This window comes from Hydra vulgaris, chromosome 03, assembly GCF_038396675.1.
Source record: "Hydra vulgaris chromosome 03, alternate assembly HydraT2T_AEP".
NCBI classification, from domain to species: Eukaryota; Metazoa; Cnidaria; class Hydrozoa; order Anthoathecata; family Hydridae; genus Hydra; species Hydra vulgaris.
In genome coordinates, this window is record NC_088922.1 from 16,167,355 (window position 1) to 16,183,051 (window position 15,697).

At 24.7% G+C, this 15,697-nt stretch overlaps 1 protein-coding gene across 2 annotated transcripts; it reads left to right on the top strand.

Moving 5' to 3' along the window:
* The first annotated feature begins 312 nt into the window (after window positions 1-312).
* On the top strand, window positions 313-10,487 carry LOC105850867 (lysosomal thioesterase PPT2-B). 2 transcript variants are annotated; one of them, XM_065792474.1, is made up of 8 exons: window positions 315-674; window positions 2,629-2,724; window positions 2,843-2,903; window positions 3,026-3,081; window positions 4,771-4,866; window positions 8,626-8,719; window positions 9,066-9,120; window positions 9,772-10,487. In XM_065792474.1, the coding sequence occupies exons 1-8, from the start codon at window positions 395-397 to the stop codon at window positions 9,913-9,915; spliced, it is 882 nt and encodes a 293-aa protein (XP_065648546.1). In that variant the 5' UTR covers window positions 315-394; the 3' UTR covers window positions 9,916-10,487. The 2 variants fall into 2 exon arrangements, with proteins under 2 accessions (XP_065648547.1, XP_065648546.1); XM_065792475.1 differs by lacking the exon at window positions 2,629-2,724 and having other exon boundaries at window positions 313-674.
* Window positions 10,488-15,697: the final 5,210 nt, after the last annotated feature.

The following is a 15,697-nucleotide window of genomic DNA, read 5'->3' on the forward strand; positions in this document are numbered from 1 at the left end:
TTAAAATTAATTATATTTATTCGAAATCAAACAAATATACGATTTATAATATATTTGTATTTAAAAAAATTATTATTTAGTGAAGTTTTTTTGATTTTTTAAAAATCATTTATAAATTGGCATTAAAATCTTTCATTGCATTATGATGTTTAAACTAGTTGATTAAATGTGTGTGAAATCACGCATGAAAATAACTTATTTTTATTATTATAATAAAAGTTATAAATTACAGTGTTATGGAATAAGAGAATCAGTGACCTAGTTTCATATATATCAGACAATTTTCATTCATTGTTATTATTATTTATTAACAATTATTTATAATTGTTATTTGAAGCTCATTATAAAGAAAAAAATGTAAATAAAATAAAACATTCAAAATATCTTTAGTAAAATGAAAGCATTCATACTTTTGTTGAGTGCTATTAATGCAGTTGCTTGTTACAAAACTGTTGTTCTTATTCATGGTGTCCTCAGTGATGCATCCCACATGGTTGATATGAAAGGTATAATTGAAAAGCACCATCCTGGTACAAATATAATTTTATTAAAACTATATCCTGAAATTGAAAGCTTTGTTCCTCTTCCAAGACAATTACGATTTTGGAGTGAAAAATTAAAACCAATTATGCTGAACAATCCTGATGGAATTCATCTGATTTGCCATTCACAAGGTGTTTATTACTGCAATAATTATAATAATAATTATATATATATATATATATATATATATATATATATATATATATATATATATATATATATATACATATATATATATATATATATATATATATATATACATATATATATATATATATATATATATATATATATATATATATATATATATATATATATATATATATATATATATATATATGTATATATATATATATATATGTATATATATATATATATATATATATATTAGGGCGGTGGTAAAAACAACTTATTTTAAAAATGTCAGCTGACAACCCCTAAATGTGTTTTATATAATAAAATAATACTGGATTTAAAAAATTTTTAAATAAAAAATATTTTTACGGGTGCCACAAGGCCCTTATACATCAAACAGGTTCCTAATATTATAAAAAAAAAAGTTTTTCAAAAGTATATCATGTTGGGGCTCAAATGAAGCAAAATTATGTAAAAATTTCAAAAATAATCATTGTTTTATAAAAAGCAGAGATAAAAAAATTATAATTAAAAAAATCTTGTTAAATTCCCCTTTTTTGGTTTTAAATTAAAAAATGTCATTTTCTATTTACTAAAATCTAAAATAATAATATATTTATAAAATGATTCATATTTTTGAAATTTTTATATATTTTTGCATCATTTGAGACCCAACATGACATACTTTTGAAAAACTTTTTTTTTATAATATTAGGAACCTGTTTGATGTATAAGGGCCTTGTGGCACCTGTAAAAATATTTTTTATTCAAAAATTTTTTAAATCCAGTATTATTTTATTATATAAAACACATTTAGGGGTTGTCAGCTGACATTTTTAAAATAAGTTGTTTTTAGCACCACCCTAATATATATATATATATACATACATACATATATATATATATATATATATATATATATATATATATATATATATATATATGGGGTAAAGTAGTCTAATAACGCCGGTCACTTATAACACCTATTGTCAGGACTCCTTAGAACAATCATTTCTGTGTTAATGAATTGCATTTTTTGTGAGTTGTCATCCATTTTGTTGTCATTTTGAGTCATTCACATTTATTCTATACAGTGTAGAGAGCGTGATTTTGGACCAATATTTTTTTATCCTTGATCAAGTAAGCAATAACTATTTATTTATAACTATTTTATAAGTATCAACTTTATTTATATTTAATCAAATTAATCATATTTATATTTAATCATTTTTTTATGGTATTTTTGTTTGCTTATATATGTAATACAGTATTCAATTATTGGAAGTAAGCAATGGTCACAATGTAAATTAAAAAAAACTCAAAGATTTTTTTAAAATGAAGCAAGTTACAAAAAAGAAGAAAGAGTGACATTTTGTAATGATTAAACAATTAGATTATAATTATTTTATTCAAAAGTTAAATAAATATTATATTTTAATAATGATTTATTTTTTATTTACACCTTTAACTTGATCTGGGTTATTGAAATATTGAAAAAGTTGTGTGTGACTTTATAGGAAGCATATGAGGCTTAAATGGCCATTAGTACCTTTTTTCAAAAAATGATATTACCTTGAAATTATTTTAGTTGAGAGAAATTTGTGATGTTTCTAGAGCTAAAACAATCATACTACTAATCAAAAAAAGATTTTTTCAAAAATGTTGTACACAATAATAATAACCAAAAATAAAACCGTTGCATTATTAGACTTCTCTACCTAATTTAATTACTTATATATATATATATATATATATATATATATATATATATATATATATATATATATATATATATATATATATATATATATATATATATATATATATAGTAATTAAATTGTATAGCATATGGGTTTTTTTATTTGATTTAATGCTAAAAATATATATATATATATTTTAAGTTTCAGGGAGTTTTCTAAATGTTTTAAATAAATACAGTGTAAATTTTAGGGGGTCTCATATGCCTTGGTATAATTGAGCAATTTAAAGATCATAATGTTCATACATTAATTACTCTTAGTTCTCCACTCTCTGGACAATTTGGAGGTTGTTAACAAATTATTTGTTTGTAAAGTATTATTTTAAATAAGGTTGCATTTTTTGTTTGAAATAATTGCATGATAAAAGGTTTATTTTTATTTTTTAATTATTTAACATTATTTAGTACCGGCTGAAATGGTACAATTTATACCCTGGTTGAATGGTACACGTGAGTCTTTATCTAAGTAAGTTTTATTGAAGGTATTAAGTTACACTGAATTTGCTTTGAAATGAATTCAATATTTATTTGTTTTGTTTTTTCCTATGGGATTTGCAAACTAGTTACACAGGGTGTTTTTGTGTTTAGATATATGTATACAGTAATTGCACAAGATACTTTTGCTATTAGTAATTATTGGAAAGGTAAATTGATGTTAAACAATTATACTTTATGAACTTTTGTAAATTAAAGTTTTGATAACAAGTTCAGATAAATATGAAGTATTGATTAAATATAGGTCACAAGAGTTTGGGTTGTATATATATATATGTATATATATACACATATATATATATATATACATATATATATATATATATATATATATATATATATATATATATATATATATATATATATATATATATATATATGTATACATATATATATATATATATATATATATATATATATATATATATATATATATATATATATATATATATGTATATATGTGTGTGTATATAAATATATATATATATATATATATATATATATATATATATATATATATATATATGTATATATATAAATAAAAATCATAATTTTAAAGATGAAATTGTGTGGCGAAAGTTTAGACCATATACTTAAAAATTGAGAATAGGAATTTATACTCCAGCAGGATATAATTGAGAATGGGAATTTATACTCCAGCAGGATAACAATCCAAAACCTACCGCTAAGAAAACAAAGGTATACTTTGACATAAATAACATCAATGTTTTGGAATGGCCATCTCAAAGTCTGGACTTAAATCCAATCGAAAAATTGTGGTACATTTTGGATAGAAATATTGGCAACTGAGCATTTAGACGCAAAGACAACTTAAAAGAAGCTATAATGAGGGCATGGGCTAATATAACAATAGAAGAGACCTAAAATTTGATCTAGATGAGGCCATCAAGGCTAAAGGAGGCCCCACTTGACTAATTTCTATGGAATTTGATCAATTTGACATTATTTTTGAACTGTACGATTATTTTTTTTGCAGTCAATTTTATGCATCATTAGATCAATTATGTAAAATTCAATAGGTTTGAAAAGCAATTAATTCACCAATACACAAATAAATTCCTAAAATAATACTTGATAAGATATCTAAAAAAACTTTTAAATATTTTAATGGAAAACTCAATTTTTTTTAATGCAATCTTTAAAATTATGATTTTTTTAAGTGTACTGTTTTTTTTTTTTGCTTACTGTATATATATATATATATATATATATATATATATATATATATATATATATATATATATATATATATACATATATATATATATATATATATATATATATATATATATATATATATATATATATATATATATATATATATATATATATATATATATGGCTTTTGCAAAAGTATTTTTTTTTCATAAACACATACTTTTTTTTTCTCTATTACTAAAATTAAAAGCAGCTTGCATGGCTCACCATGTTTGTTATAGGGGAGCTTTTCTCCACTCTCGCACTCATTTACTGCCACTGAGGCCTGTATATATTTATGTGTTTGTGTGTCTTGCTTGCTTTTTCAGATAGATTTGTTTGTTGTTATGTTTGACATAAATAATACTTACAATTGATTTCCTAATATATACATATATATCTTAGTGGAGTTATTTTGGTACTGTCCTAGCATAGTTGAGTTATTTTGGTACTGTGCATAATTTGCACTCCATAATTTTTAAAATGCTAATTTTAGTCCAGATGTTGTTTTTTTATTTCAAATATTTTGAAATAAAAAGTTTTTAAAAATTTTAAAAAGTAAATTAATGCTCTCTTTTAGCCAATAATTTAAGTAAAAACAGCAGTGTATTTATTTTTAGATCCTAGAGAAGAATATCTACATTTTTATGAATCATATGCTAGCTATCTGCCTCTTGTTGAAAATAATCCTCGCTGTAAGAAAGTTATTCATGAAGGTTAAAAATTTTGTGAAATGAAGTTTATAATTTTGTTTTGATGAACATTGTTTTAACTCCTTGTTCATTTTATTACTTTACATTTAAAAGTCCATAATTTAGGTACAAGAAGATTGCTAGAAAAAAATTGTTTTTTGTTGCAGTTAATGTTTTTACTTTATAATAATAATTATCAAATTATTTAAACAAGAGAACCTGTATAGACAACTTTTTTGTTTATATGCATGCTTGTAAAAATTATGTTCACACACACAGTAGTGTAAAAGATATTAAAATCAATTCCAAATTTTTTTGATTTGCTCAGTTAAGTTTTTTAACTTTTAATTTAGATAATGCTAAAAGGGTTTTTATTTTTCTATTATTATTATTTACTTTCAGAAAGTAAAATAAAAATAAGGTTTTAACGACGTTGTCAAATCTTATGCTTTATCACTTTTTAACAAATTTCACGTAAATTGTTAACTAACTTTATGAAAATTTGCAGGCAATTTTAAAATGACTATTATAACATATAATTATAATTGCTTTTCAAGTTTTTATGACTACGAGACAGTATATTTTATAAACCATGCTTATGACAATTTATTTTCTATTGTTTTACCTGAATTTGTTGAATTGTTAATTTTATTCTCTTAGATAAATAGCATAGTAAGTAATAGCCACTGATCCAAGTCCAAAAGAAAGAATGAATATTTTAAAGCCCTGCTAAAATCTAGTTCATTCTGCTAAAAAGCAGTTCATTCTGTCACAAAAAATTTTGATGAGGGTCTGATGTTGTCTGTAAAACTCTCAAACTCTGCTTGGATCTTAAATAACAGCTTGTACAAAATGAGTTTTTTTTTAAAGTAATGATAAAAATATAAATGCAGAAAAAGCATCTTCAAAGGTTCAAAAGAGCAACATAATATCATTATTTATACTAGCTCTGTAAGGTGTCATTTCATCCAGTTACTGACGAAGGAAAATCTTGCTGATGAATAATAAACAAAATAATTTTATAAATAATAATAATAAAGAGTTATCAGTATGCAAAGGATGATCAAAATTGTCTGTTAGTTTAAGTAAATTAAATTTGTCTGTACTATTTTATTTTTTATATTCATTTATATTGTTATATTTATATTTATTTTTGTGCTACAAAAAAATTGACTCAACTTTAACAGATTTAAATTAAAAATTAACCTAAGCAAAAAAAAATTCTGAAAATGAATTATTAAAAATGATATCAAAAGAACAAGGTAACTGTGAAAGAATTTTTTACAGGTTTTCTTAGAAAATCCACATAAAATTTTTACAATTATCCTTGGTATTAACACAGTTCGGTATTAACAATATTCAACAATATTCCTAATGATAAAATTTTTCAGGCTAGATTTCAGACAAATAAATGGTCACAAATTTTTTACTTAAATGTGGAGTGACAGGGCCTATTCTAGGAAAAAAATGTGGGTGGCGGTGCCCCCTTTCCTGAAAAATTTAGCAAAACAAACACAATATTTTCCATAAAACATTAAAAAAAAAAGGACCTCGAATTTTAATTTGAACGGCACCCAAAATTAAAATTTGACTGTATTAAAATTTCTCAAATTTTAATACGGTTGACGCTGTTGAAAACGGTCTAGTATAGCCCCTGAGTGAGTAGCGAAATAAAAATCTTTACATAATGTACAAATAAAAACCCTGTAACAGTTTTACAGAATTTTTTACAAATTGTTTTACATGCTTTCACTTGTGTTGGATACATTAACTTGAGTAACTTTTATTATGTACACTAAACTTGTTTAACATTTTGTGCACGGTGTTAAAACATGTGCTTAAGGAATTTCATTTTTCCCCAAAATGAGTTGAAAACAAATGAATGCCTTAGGTTTAAATGAGCAAAAATGATTGAGATAAATTAAGACATTACAAGACCTTTATTTTTACTAAATATAGTTTATATAGGTTAGCTTATTTTAAGCGTATAAAACTAAAGTTAATAATACAATATAATAACAAAAATAATTCTATTTAAGAAAAGATTTATAGTGCAATGAAGTCATTCTATTCTACCAGTGCTTCTTTTTGCAATGAACTTCCCATAACGATTAGAAAATCAAAAGATTTCATATCTTATAAAAAACTTTTAACTGACTATTTTATTTAATATTTTAAATAAACTTGTATTTTTTTTATAATATTTTTGAAAGGAAAAAGATTGATAGCAGATGTATTTATTTTATCTGAAGTTTCTGTATCCTGTATAAATATTTAAATAATTTTAGCATATGAACATGGTATATATAAGTATATATATTCCTTTTATTGATTTTGTTGTTTACGTTTCCTTTATTTACTTTGTATTGAAACAATGTACAAGTTTAGATTTCTGAATATTTTGATTAAAAAGTGTTAATAAAAATTAAGTTTTCCTTTTTTTAATATTATCTGAATTTATTACATTTGTAAATAATGGTTTTATGCAATTTCCATTCAAACTTTTGTAACAACAGTGCGCTGTTTTTAAAAAATATTTCATTTGTCAATTTAAAAATATCTTTAAATTTATTAGTTTAATTGTGACGTTAAACGCTTAAGGCGTAATGCTTTAAAATGAGGCCAGGAGGCATTAAGTCAAAATTTCATATACTTGCTTGAAAAGAAATTTAAAATATGTCAAAATATAGCTAAATGAAATAATGGTATATTATGGTGTGGTCCATGATGTCATGGTGTTGGGCAGCTTTATATTGTTGAAGGCAAAATGAATCAGCACAAGTACTTAAATGAATCAGTATTTTTAAAAAGGGCAGATTTGCTCAAAACTTCTTGAGCAAATTCACCCCTTTAAAAAACACTGATTTAAATGTTCTAAATCCTTCGTTGTTAGGCATTTTTAATCACTTTTGTAAATGGAGAATTATTTTTAACATCACAATGCTCTATCTAATGCAGAAAACCTAAATAAATTAAAAATTTCTTTGACTTGTCAATTTTAAAATAAAGATATAAATTAAAAGTTATATAACGTTAAGTAACTTGAATGTGTTTAATTTGAAACAAGAAAAAAGAAATAAATTTATTTGGTATAGTATTATTTGATATTATTATGGTATTTTTTTAATATGGTTTTATTATGGTGTTAATTTTGGTATGATATTATTTAAAATAATTAAACAGCATATCGGTGCAATGCCATAACGGTTTATGTTTTATCTGACTAAATGGTTCAATTACACGAAGATAAAGGTTTTGTAGTGAAACAACAAAAAAACTATCATACTTTTTTAAACAAAATAAACAAAATTCATAATGACAGTCTTTCTTCTGTCATAACCAATAAAAAATACTAAATGTATTATTTTAAAAAAAAATGCAAGTATCAGTTTTTGGTTCACTGATGATCAATAAAAATAAGATATATAAGATAAAAGTAAATTTTTTTAACAGAAAAATATTTAAAATATTTAAAATATAGTTTTCATTGAATGATCATTTTTGAATTCTAATAAATTAGAAGATTAGAAATCAATAAAACGATTGGTTGTTACAATTAAAAATGATTAGGTTCGAAGAATGAGACTTATAACCATTAAAATGTTACAAAAAACATCAAGATTTATTCATGTGCAAATTATTTAATTTAAAGTGTTTGTTTTTTTGAGATTCATCATAAGGACACAGTTTAGAACAAAAAGCGCTATATTTTTTTAAACAAAAAGCACATCTTTTGTAAGCTAATATTTAAGTGTCGCTCTACTGAGGTATTCTTTTTTTTAGAAGCCATTGAACGAAAAAGAAATTTTTTGAAACTAGAAAATCTTGTCTTAATTGGTGGACCTCAAGATGAAGTTATCAAACCCTGGCAATCTAGGTTGTAAAAGTAAATTTTATTTTTAATTTTTTTTAATAGGTAAAGTTTATTACATATCTGAGAATCCATTCAGATTTCAGCGTTACTACTTTTAAAATCAAAATACAATGACTAAAGGTATTTTAGGTTTCTTAATTTAATTGTTAATTGTATACTTTTAAATTTATGTTTTAATAAACACGTTGCCGTAAATTAGTTAGTATATAACGTTGGATTCGCAAAACTGTTATCGGTAATGATGTGTAGAATTCATCTGAAATTGATTGCATATTCAACAGCTTTAGAATTATTGTATTAAAAGTTGACAATTTTATCATATCTAAAAATAACTATTTTTTATCTTTAGTTTGTTTGGTTTTTTTGATAGTGATCTAAAAGTGGTTGACATGACTAATCAAACTGTAAGAACTTATTGTTACTAAGAAATGATTTAAAACGATTGATTAAATTTTTTAAACTGTTTTGAATATATTGTCATTTTATTGTGATTATTGTGAATAAATGTTGTTAATTCATTTCTAACAATGCGTAATGCATCGGGCCAGTCTTTTTTTTTTCTTTAATTTTTTAGTTAATATTTTTTTATGAAATCTTTTCGAATATCATGGTATTATTTTATAAAAGTTTATTTTATAAATATTTATAAAATTATTCTTAAATAATAATATCATGGAACTCTAAGACTTCCGAGTCCCTTCCTAATCTCAGTGTGCTTCGTGGGAATTTTTTGGGAATAGGACTGTTTTTTAAAACATGACTTTTCTAATATAAAAATTAAAACATTTAAAATCAATTCAAACTTTTGTGTGTGAAAGCAAACACTTGGTTTTGTGACAATGGCTTAAAATAATATAATGGCTTAAAAGGTTTTCTTAAACGAAAATTCCTATTAAGTGCTTGTTAAATGTTTTAAATTTTTTTTACTTTTAAAACAAGAAGAGTCAAAATTGTATTTTGGTATGCTAACATGACTTTTTTAGTGATGTGATTTGAAGTGAAATAATCAAAAATACATTGACGTATTTACATACTGTAAATTAGATTTTTTTTAGATGTTTATTGAAGATTGGTTTGGTCTTCGTACATTGTATGAAAGAGGAAAAGTTTTTTTATTTACCATACCAAACGTACGTCATGAGGAGTGGCATGGTGACGAGAATGTTTTCGAAATTGCAATGAAAAAATTTTTAGTTTAAGCAGAACAACTTTTTTAGGGAGAAAAAAAAGTTTTATTTCTTGTATTTAGTTATCGATTTTTATACAAATAGTTTTTTTTTCTTTCATTATATAATTTTTTTTTCATTATATCGTTTCAATGTTTCATTCAATAATAATCTCTTTTTTACCATATAAAACATAAAATCATTATCTAACTACATAACTACATTTATAATTTTTTTTATTAAAAAAAAAAAAATGTACGCAAAAACTTACGAGTCCTTTTTTCATTGGTATAATAAAATTTTAATTTTTTTTTTTAGCTATTAATTTTAATTACTTTAAAATTTGTAAATTATAAATATTATATCAAACTATTGTATATTTTATAGATAATATTTTTATAAAAATTTAATATATGAATTTTTTTATATTATTTCAGACAATGATTATCATTAAAGAGCATATGTATTATTGTTATTATTATTTTTTATTTTTTTTTTACTTCTGTAAATTTGTATATGGTTATGTAAATACGTTATATTCTACGCTTTTTTGTGAGTGTTGATGTAATTTTTAAGATTAAAAAATCATCTTGTATTTTATGCAATTTTTTTTTTTTTTTTTTTTTTTTTTTTTATAAAAAAGGATAGTTAAGTAAAAACTGCTTAAATTAAAAAAACACATTTTCTTAAATCTATTTGAATATTCTAAGCATAAAGGGTTTGTAACATTTTTTAAAAGAAATACCTAAACCTATTTAAATATGAATTTAGGGGTCATCCATAAACGACGTCACTTCAAGTTAAGTAACTAGTGGCAAGAAGTATGAGAATGTTGGCTCCCGTGCGCAAAAAGTAATATAGCACCTTATTTTTAATAAAATCTCCGCGGAAGAGAGCTTCTGGTTAGTAATTAAATTCTGATTGACGTCCTTTATGGGCGACCCCTTATCGCAACGAAAAAAAAGTTTCTAGAAAGTTTTTATAATCTTAATGATTCCGGTGTTTTGTAACTCAAGACCTCAAGCGCAATATTTAACCGCGTTTAGATTTAAAATTACTGAAATGCCACAATTAAAAACTGAAAAATGTAACGATATGTGTGTGAAAACACATTTATTTGCATCGGTTTTTGGTGACAAGACGTTTTAGTCTTTTACGCGTCTCCGTATTCATTTTATATCTTAAAGAAAAATATTTTAACTTAAGTTGTAAGTTTTTTATTTGTAAATATTTTGTTTATTTATTGTAAAACTTTACATGTAAAAAGGTCGTAATTTTTTTCTCTTTTATTCTCAAGCATTATTTTGGTTGTAAAGTTGATATTCATATTAAACTTGAACACTTTATGTAGGTTGTATTATTTGCTTATCTGCGTTGTTTAAACAGAAAACGTACCTCTTTATTGTTTGGTGTATTGATAGATTAAAAGTCCAAGAGCAGCAACGTTGGGTCAACGCCGGCATAGCGTCAAAACTGTTGCGCCTAATTGGTCACAAATCAAGGTAAACATATAGAAGCGGTGCAAAGTTTTTTAATACCGCGTGCGCCAAAAAAAGGCGGCTGTTAAATTAGGATAGGTTTGCTTAGATCCGGGATAAAGTACCAATTAGACATCTTTGAAAGAAAAATTATTAAAACAAAAATGTAAAAATGAAGTCAAGAAACAAACAAATTCTTATTGTTGGAATTCCATCCAATCAAGTTTCGAAACTCTGGGTGTACATAGAACAACAGTTTTTCGTGTTCAAGCTCGTTTTCAGATTTGTGGACATTAGAAAGAAAAAAGAAGTCAGGCTTATTAGAAACCTCATGAGATTAATGAGGAAGATGTCCAAGAAAATGAACATGGGAAATACAATAATGAAAACACACTTAAAAGCTGATGTTGCAGCTAGGTCATTGGCTTGAACTGCTACACCATTACTCACTGCACCTAACATAAAAAAAAGGTTGAACAGATGCAAGCATGCTCTTGCTTTTCTTAAAAAAGATTTTACTACTTTTAGACTAAAAAAAAACTCACTGCACTTAACATTAAAAAAGGTAGAGTTTAGTCAGAGGAGATGCTGATTTCCTTCCTGACTTTTACCGTCACAAGCTTTAGACAAAACATCATGGTCAGGTAATGGTTTTGCTATTATTTCTCAGACGGGCAAAAAATGCCTTTGGTTTTTGTAAAATTTTTTTGTTAAATGCAAGACTTTTTGTAATGTTTGGTGCTCCAAGTTTCAAAATTTAAGACTAATTTTATCTACTATTTCGTTCACAGTAAGTTAGCTGGGGCAAATAATGATAAGCTCTCTGAGTTGATGGATATGGTAAAGATGGTCGTGTGTTTTTAAGACTTTTAAAATTATACCAAAAATCCAATCACAGGGTAGGAAACTATTGTCTTTTGGTCATTGGCGGAAGTTAAAATTCGTTTATAAAAAGATTCAATAAAAAAAGCTGCTCATATTTAAATCAGGATTTTTTTGACAGAGAAGCAACGTTGTCCTAATATTTAAATTAGCATTGAGGTAATATTTTTGTTCCTGAATAATGTCGTTCCGTGAGTTGAAATGATTTTTTGTGGTTACTTACAATGTCATGAACATTCTGAGGAAGACAATGAGTATACCTTTGTCTCTTATAATTTCAATGGTTTTCTAATAACCTTAGGGTTTTCAAATAACCTTATTAACCTTTTTCTCCGTAATTTTTTTTCACTAATATTTAGAACAGATAAAAATGCATTGCAACATACCTATACATGTACATTACATGGTAGGAGAAGCTGTTTGGCTGCTTTGGTTGCTTGACATTCTTTTGGTGGGTCAGGGTAACAACATCAGTTTTTGCCATGTCTAATAACATCTGCCCAACAGTATCTGTAAATATAATGAGATATAATAACATCTGTTCAACAACTTCTGAAATTTCATTGATGTCTAATAACATCTGTCAAACAGAGTCTGAAATTTCATTTGTGCCTAACAACATCTGTGCAAAAATTAAATGAATATTACTGATGTAGTTACATCTTTTAAATTATGAAAGTGTAATAACATCTGTGCAACTACATCTGTAGATTTTAAGATGAAGTTATTTTTAAGATGAATTAACTAATAATGCATTATTTTAACCAGATATAGTTACATATAGGATTTTTTTCAAAAGTATTTGCATCTGGAAAAAAATATTAACTAATAATGCATTATTTTAACCAGAATTTATTACACATAGAAATTTTTCCAGATGTAACAAAATTTGGAAAAAAAATTAACTATAAATGCATTATTTTAACCAGATGAAGTTACATATAAGATGTAATTAATTTTTTTAGATGTAATTACACCTGGAAAAAAGTATTAACTGATAATGCATTATTTAAACCAGATGTAGTTACATATAGAAATTTTTTCAGATGTAACTACATCTGAAGAAAATTCTTCTAGATGTTACTGGAGTTGGAGAAAAATTACCAGGTGTAGTTACATCTTTCTAAAAATGTTGTTAGGGGTTGTTGAATTTTCAGATGATATTGGATAGATGTTTTTAGAGTAAAAGAAAAATACAGATGATCTTGGAAAAAAGTGTACAGATGATCTTGAACTACTTCACTGATGTTGTTGGACAGATGTAGTAATCTTTTACCCTTTTGGTGAGTCATTCGTCTTTAAACTTTAGTGACGTCTATTAGCGCTTGATTATGCAGATCTTGCTCATCTTTGCTTTTTATATCATAAAAGTTTAAAAAAATATCCACACAGTTGGCTTCTTCAAAACATTTCAAAGATTATTTTTTGCACCCAATAAATATCTAGAATTTAATGTTGGCTTGAAAACTAAAAACTAGAGTTTTTATTAGAAACTAGAACATTATATAAAACAACAAAATATATTCAAAACCACATTATTAGGCCGTACGCAGGTTTATCGGTTTCTTTCCTCCCGTTGTTCAAAGTTGGGGTCTATGTTATATGGATGTAAACTTGCGTGTTAACATTTAGTGAAACGAAAACATAAATATTTACAATATGAAACACCATATTTTGCTTACAATAAGTATTTTTCTGTTCTTACTTCTCGTTCACGCATGTTGTGTTCAAGATTTATCGATAGAATTATGATTTTTTAATTTTACGTGTAAATTGTTAAATGAATTTTTCAATACCGCTTTATAAAAAGCAAAAGTCTAATGGCATTATGCAAAATATTGCATTAAAAAAACCGGAAATTATTGTTTAAAATAACATAAACAAATGGCGGACTCTTAAACTTGTTTAATTCATTTTAATGATGTTGTTAATAAAGATGGCCTTGCCAAATTTACTCGAACTTTTTTTGAAAGGTTTATAGAATTTCGACAAGCCTAGAGAGATTTAAATGGTCGCCATAACGAAGCATCTGTTAAAAGTTATTCTTATTTTAGCAAAGTAGATATAGTACAGCTTCAACAACAACATGTAGATGAAGTACATGAACAAGAACAACTTCTAGTTAATTTAGATTCAGTTCAGAACAGTTTTTAGTATAACCGTTCTTGTTACCAGAAATTTACAAATAAAATTACTTAAAGGAATTAAATGAATTTGAAAAAAATTTAAAAAAGCGAAGACGAGCATCAAAAATGTTCACAACAGGACAATTCTTTGCTTTAGTAGAGACTAATAAACTTTTTGATTTAGTAAGAAAAATTAAAAGATAGTTATCAGTTGAAAAAAAGAAACAATTAAAGTAATTATCTAATTTATTATCAAAAGTATGTATCATCTGTAATAAAGAACAACTAAAGTACTATGATTAGGTACGAATATCGCGTTTTGCGGAGCCGAAAAAAGTATACTTTTTGACAAATTTTCATAAAACTGGCAGCCATTTTTAAAAAATATTTTTTTATTATTTGATTAAAAAACAAACTATTTTTAAGGCTTTACCTTGGATGTTAAAATGTAAATGTTATACAATTTTTTATTTATTTGTCACTTGATATTTAAAAATATTTAAAAAAATTTTATAGTTGATAAAATATGTTTCATAATATTTATTTGTAGGTATAAATATATATATAAAACAGTATGAAAAAATGTTTACAAATATCTTAACTTGCAACGTGCGACTGCCTGCACATAAGTATTGTCCTTGTTTAACCGAGAAATGCATTCAGATCATTTTATGAAGTAAGTTTATGTTTATTCTACATTGTTGTGTTATTAGGATATTTAAACACAATAATTATTACTTTTTATTTTATTTGGCTCAGGTAAGCAGGGTTTGTGAGAAGAAAAAAATGCTTGAAAGTTTTTGAAGTTTCAAGTTTTATCTTTTTATTATAAGATCTTCATAATTTTATATATTAATTATTATTTTTACTTTTATATTTTTGTTTTGTTTTCTGTTTTATTTCGTATTCATGAATTTCAAAGTTATGTTCTTTAAATTTTAAAATTGTCTTGATTTTATTCTGCATTTATTTTGTATACTTGTATTGTAACTTTATTAAATATTTTTATGAAGGATAAATTTTTTACTTGGTTACATATTGTTAACTTATTATTAAGTTATTATTAAGTTGATTAACAAGTTTATTATTGATTACAACAGTTTTATTATTGAAAGACCCCCAGGAATGTAAAGACTGGTCCCGGTGGGAAATCGGCTAGCGAATGGCTAGCGATATTCGTAACGATTAAGACAGCGATTTGGCCACGAGGATCGATAGCTTTTTAAGCTTGCGGATCGCTAGCTACAAGTCGTTACGATAAAGATAGCGATTTGGCCACGAGGATCGCTTGCTACAAAAAATTGCGACTAGCTAGCGACAAGTCGTTAC

Excerpts from the sequence above, each read along its gene's own strand:
- LOC105850867 (XM_065792474.1), top strand. The coding sequence starts at position 395 with ATGAAAGCATTCATACTTTTGTTGAGTGCTATTAATGCAGTTGCTTGT. Across the intron at positions 675-2,628 it reads TCTGATTTGCCATTCACAAG|GGGGTCTCATATGCCTTGGT; the intron begins GTGTTTATTACT and ends TGTAAATTTTAG. Across the intron at positions 3,082-4,770 it reads TATTAGTAATTATTGGAAAG|ATCCTAGAGAAGAATATCTA; the intron begins GTAAATTGATGT and ends ATTTATTTTTAG.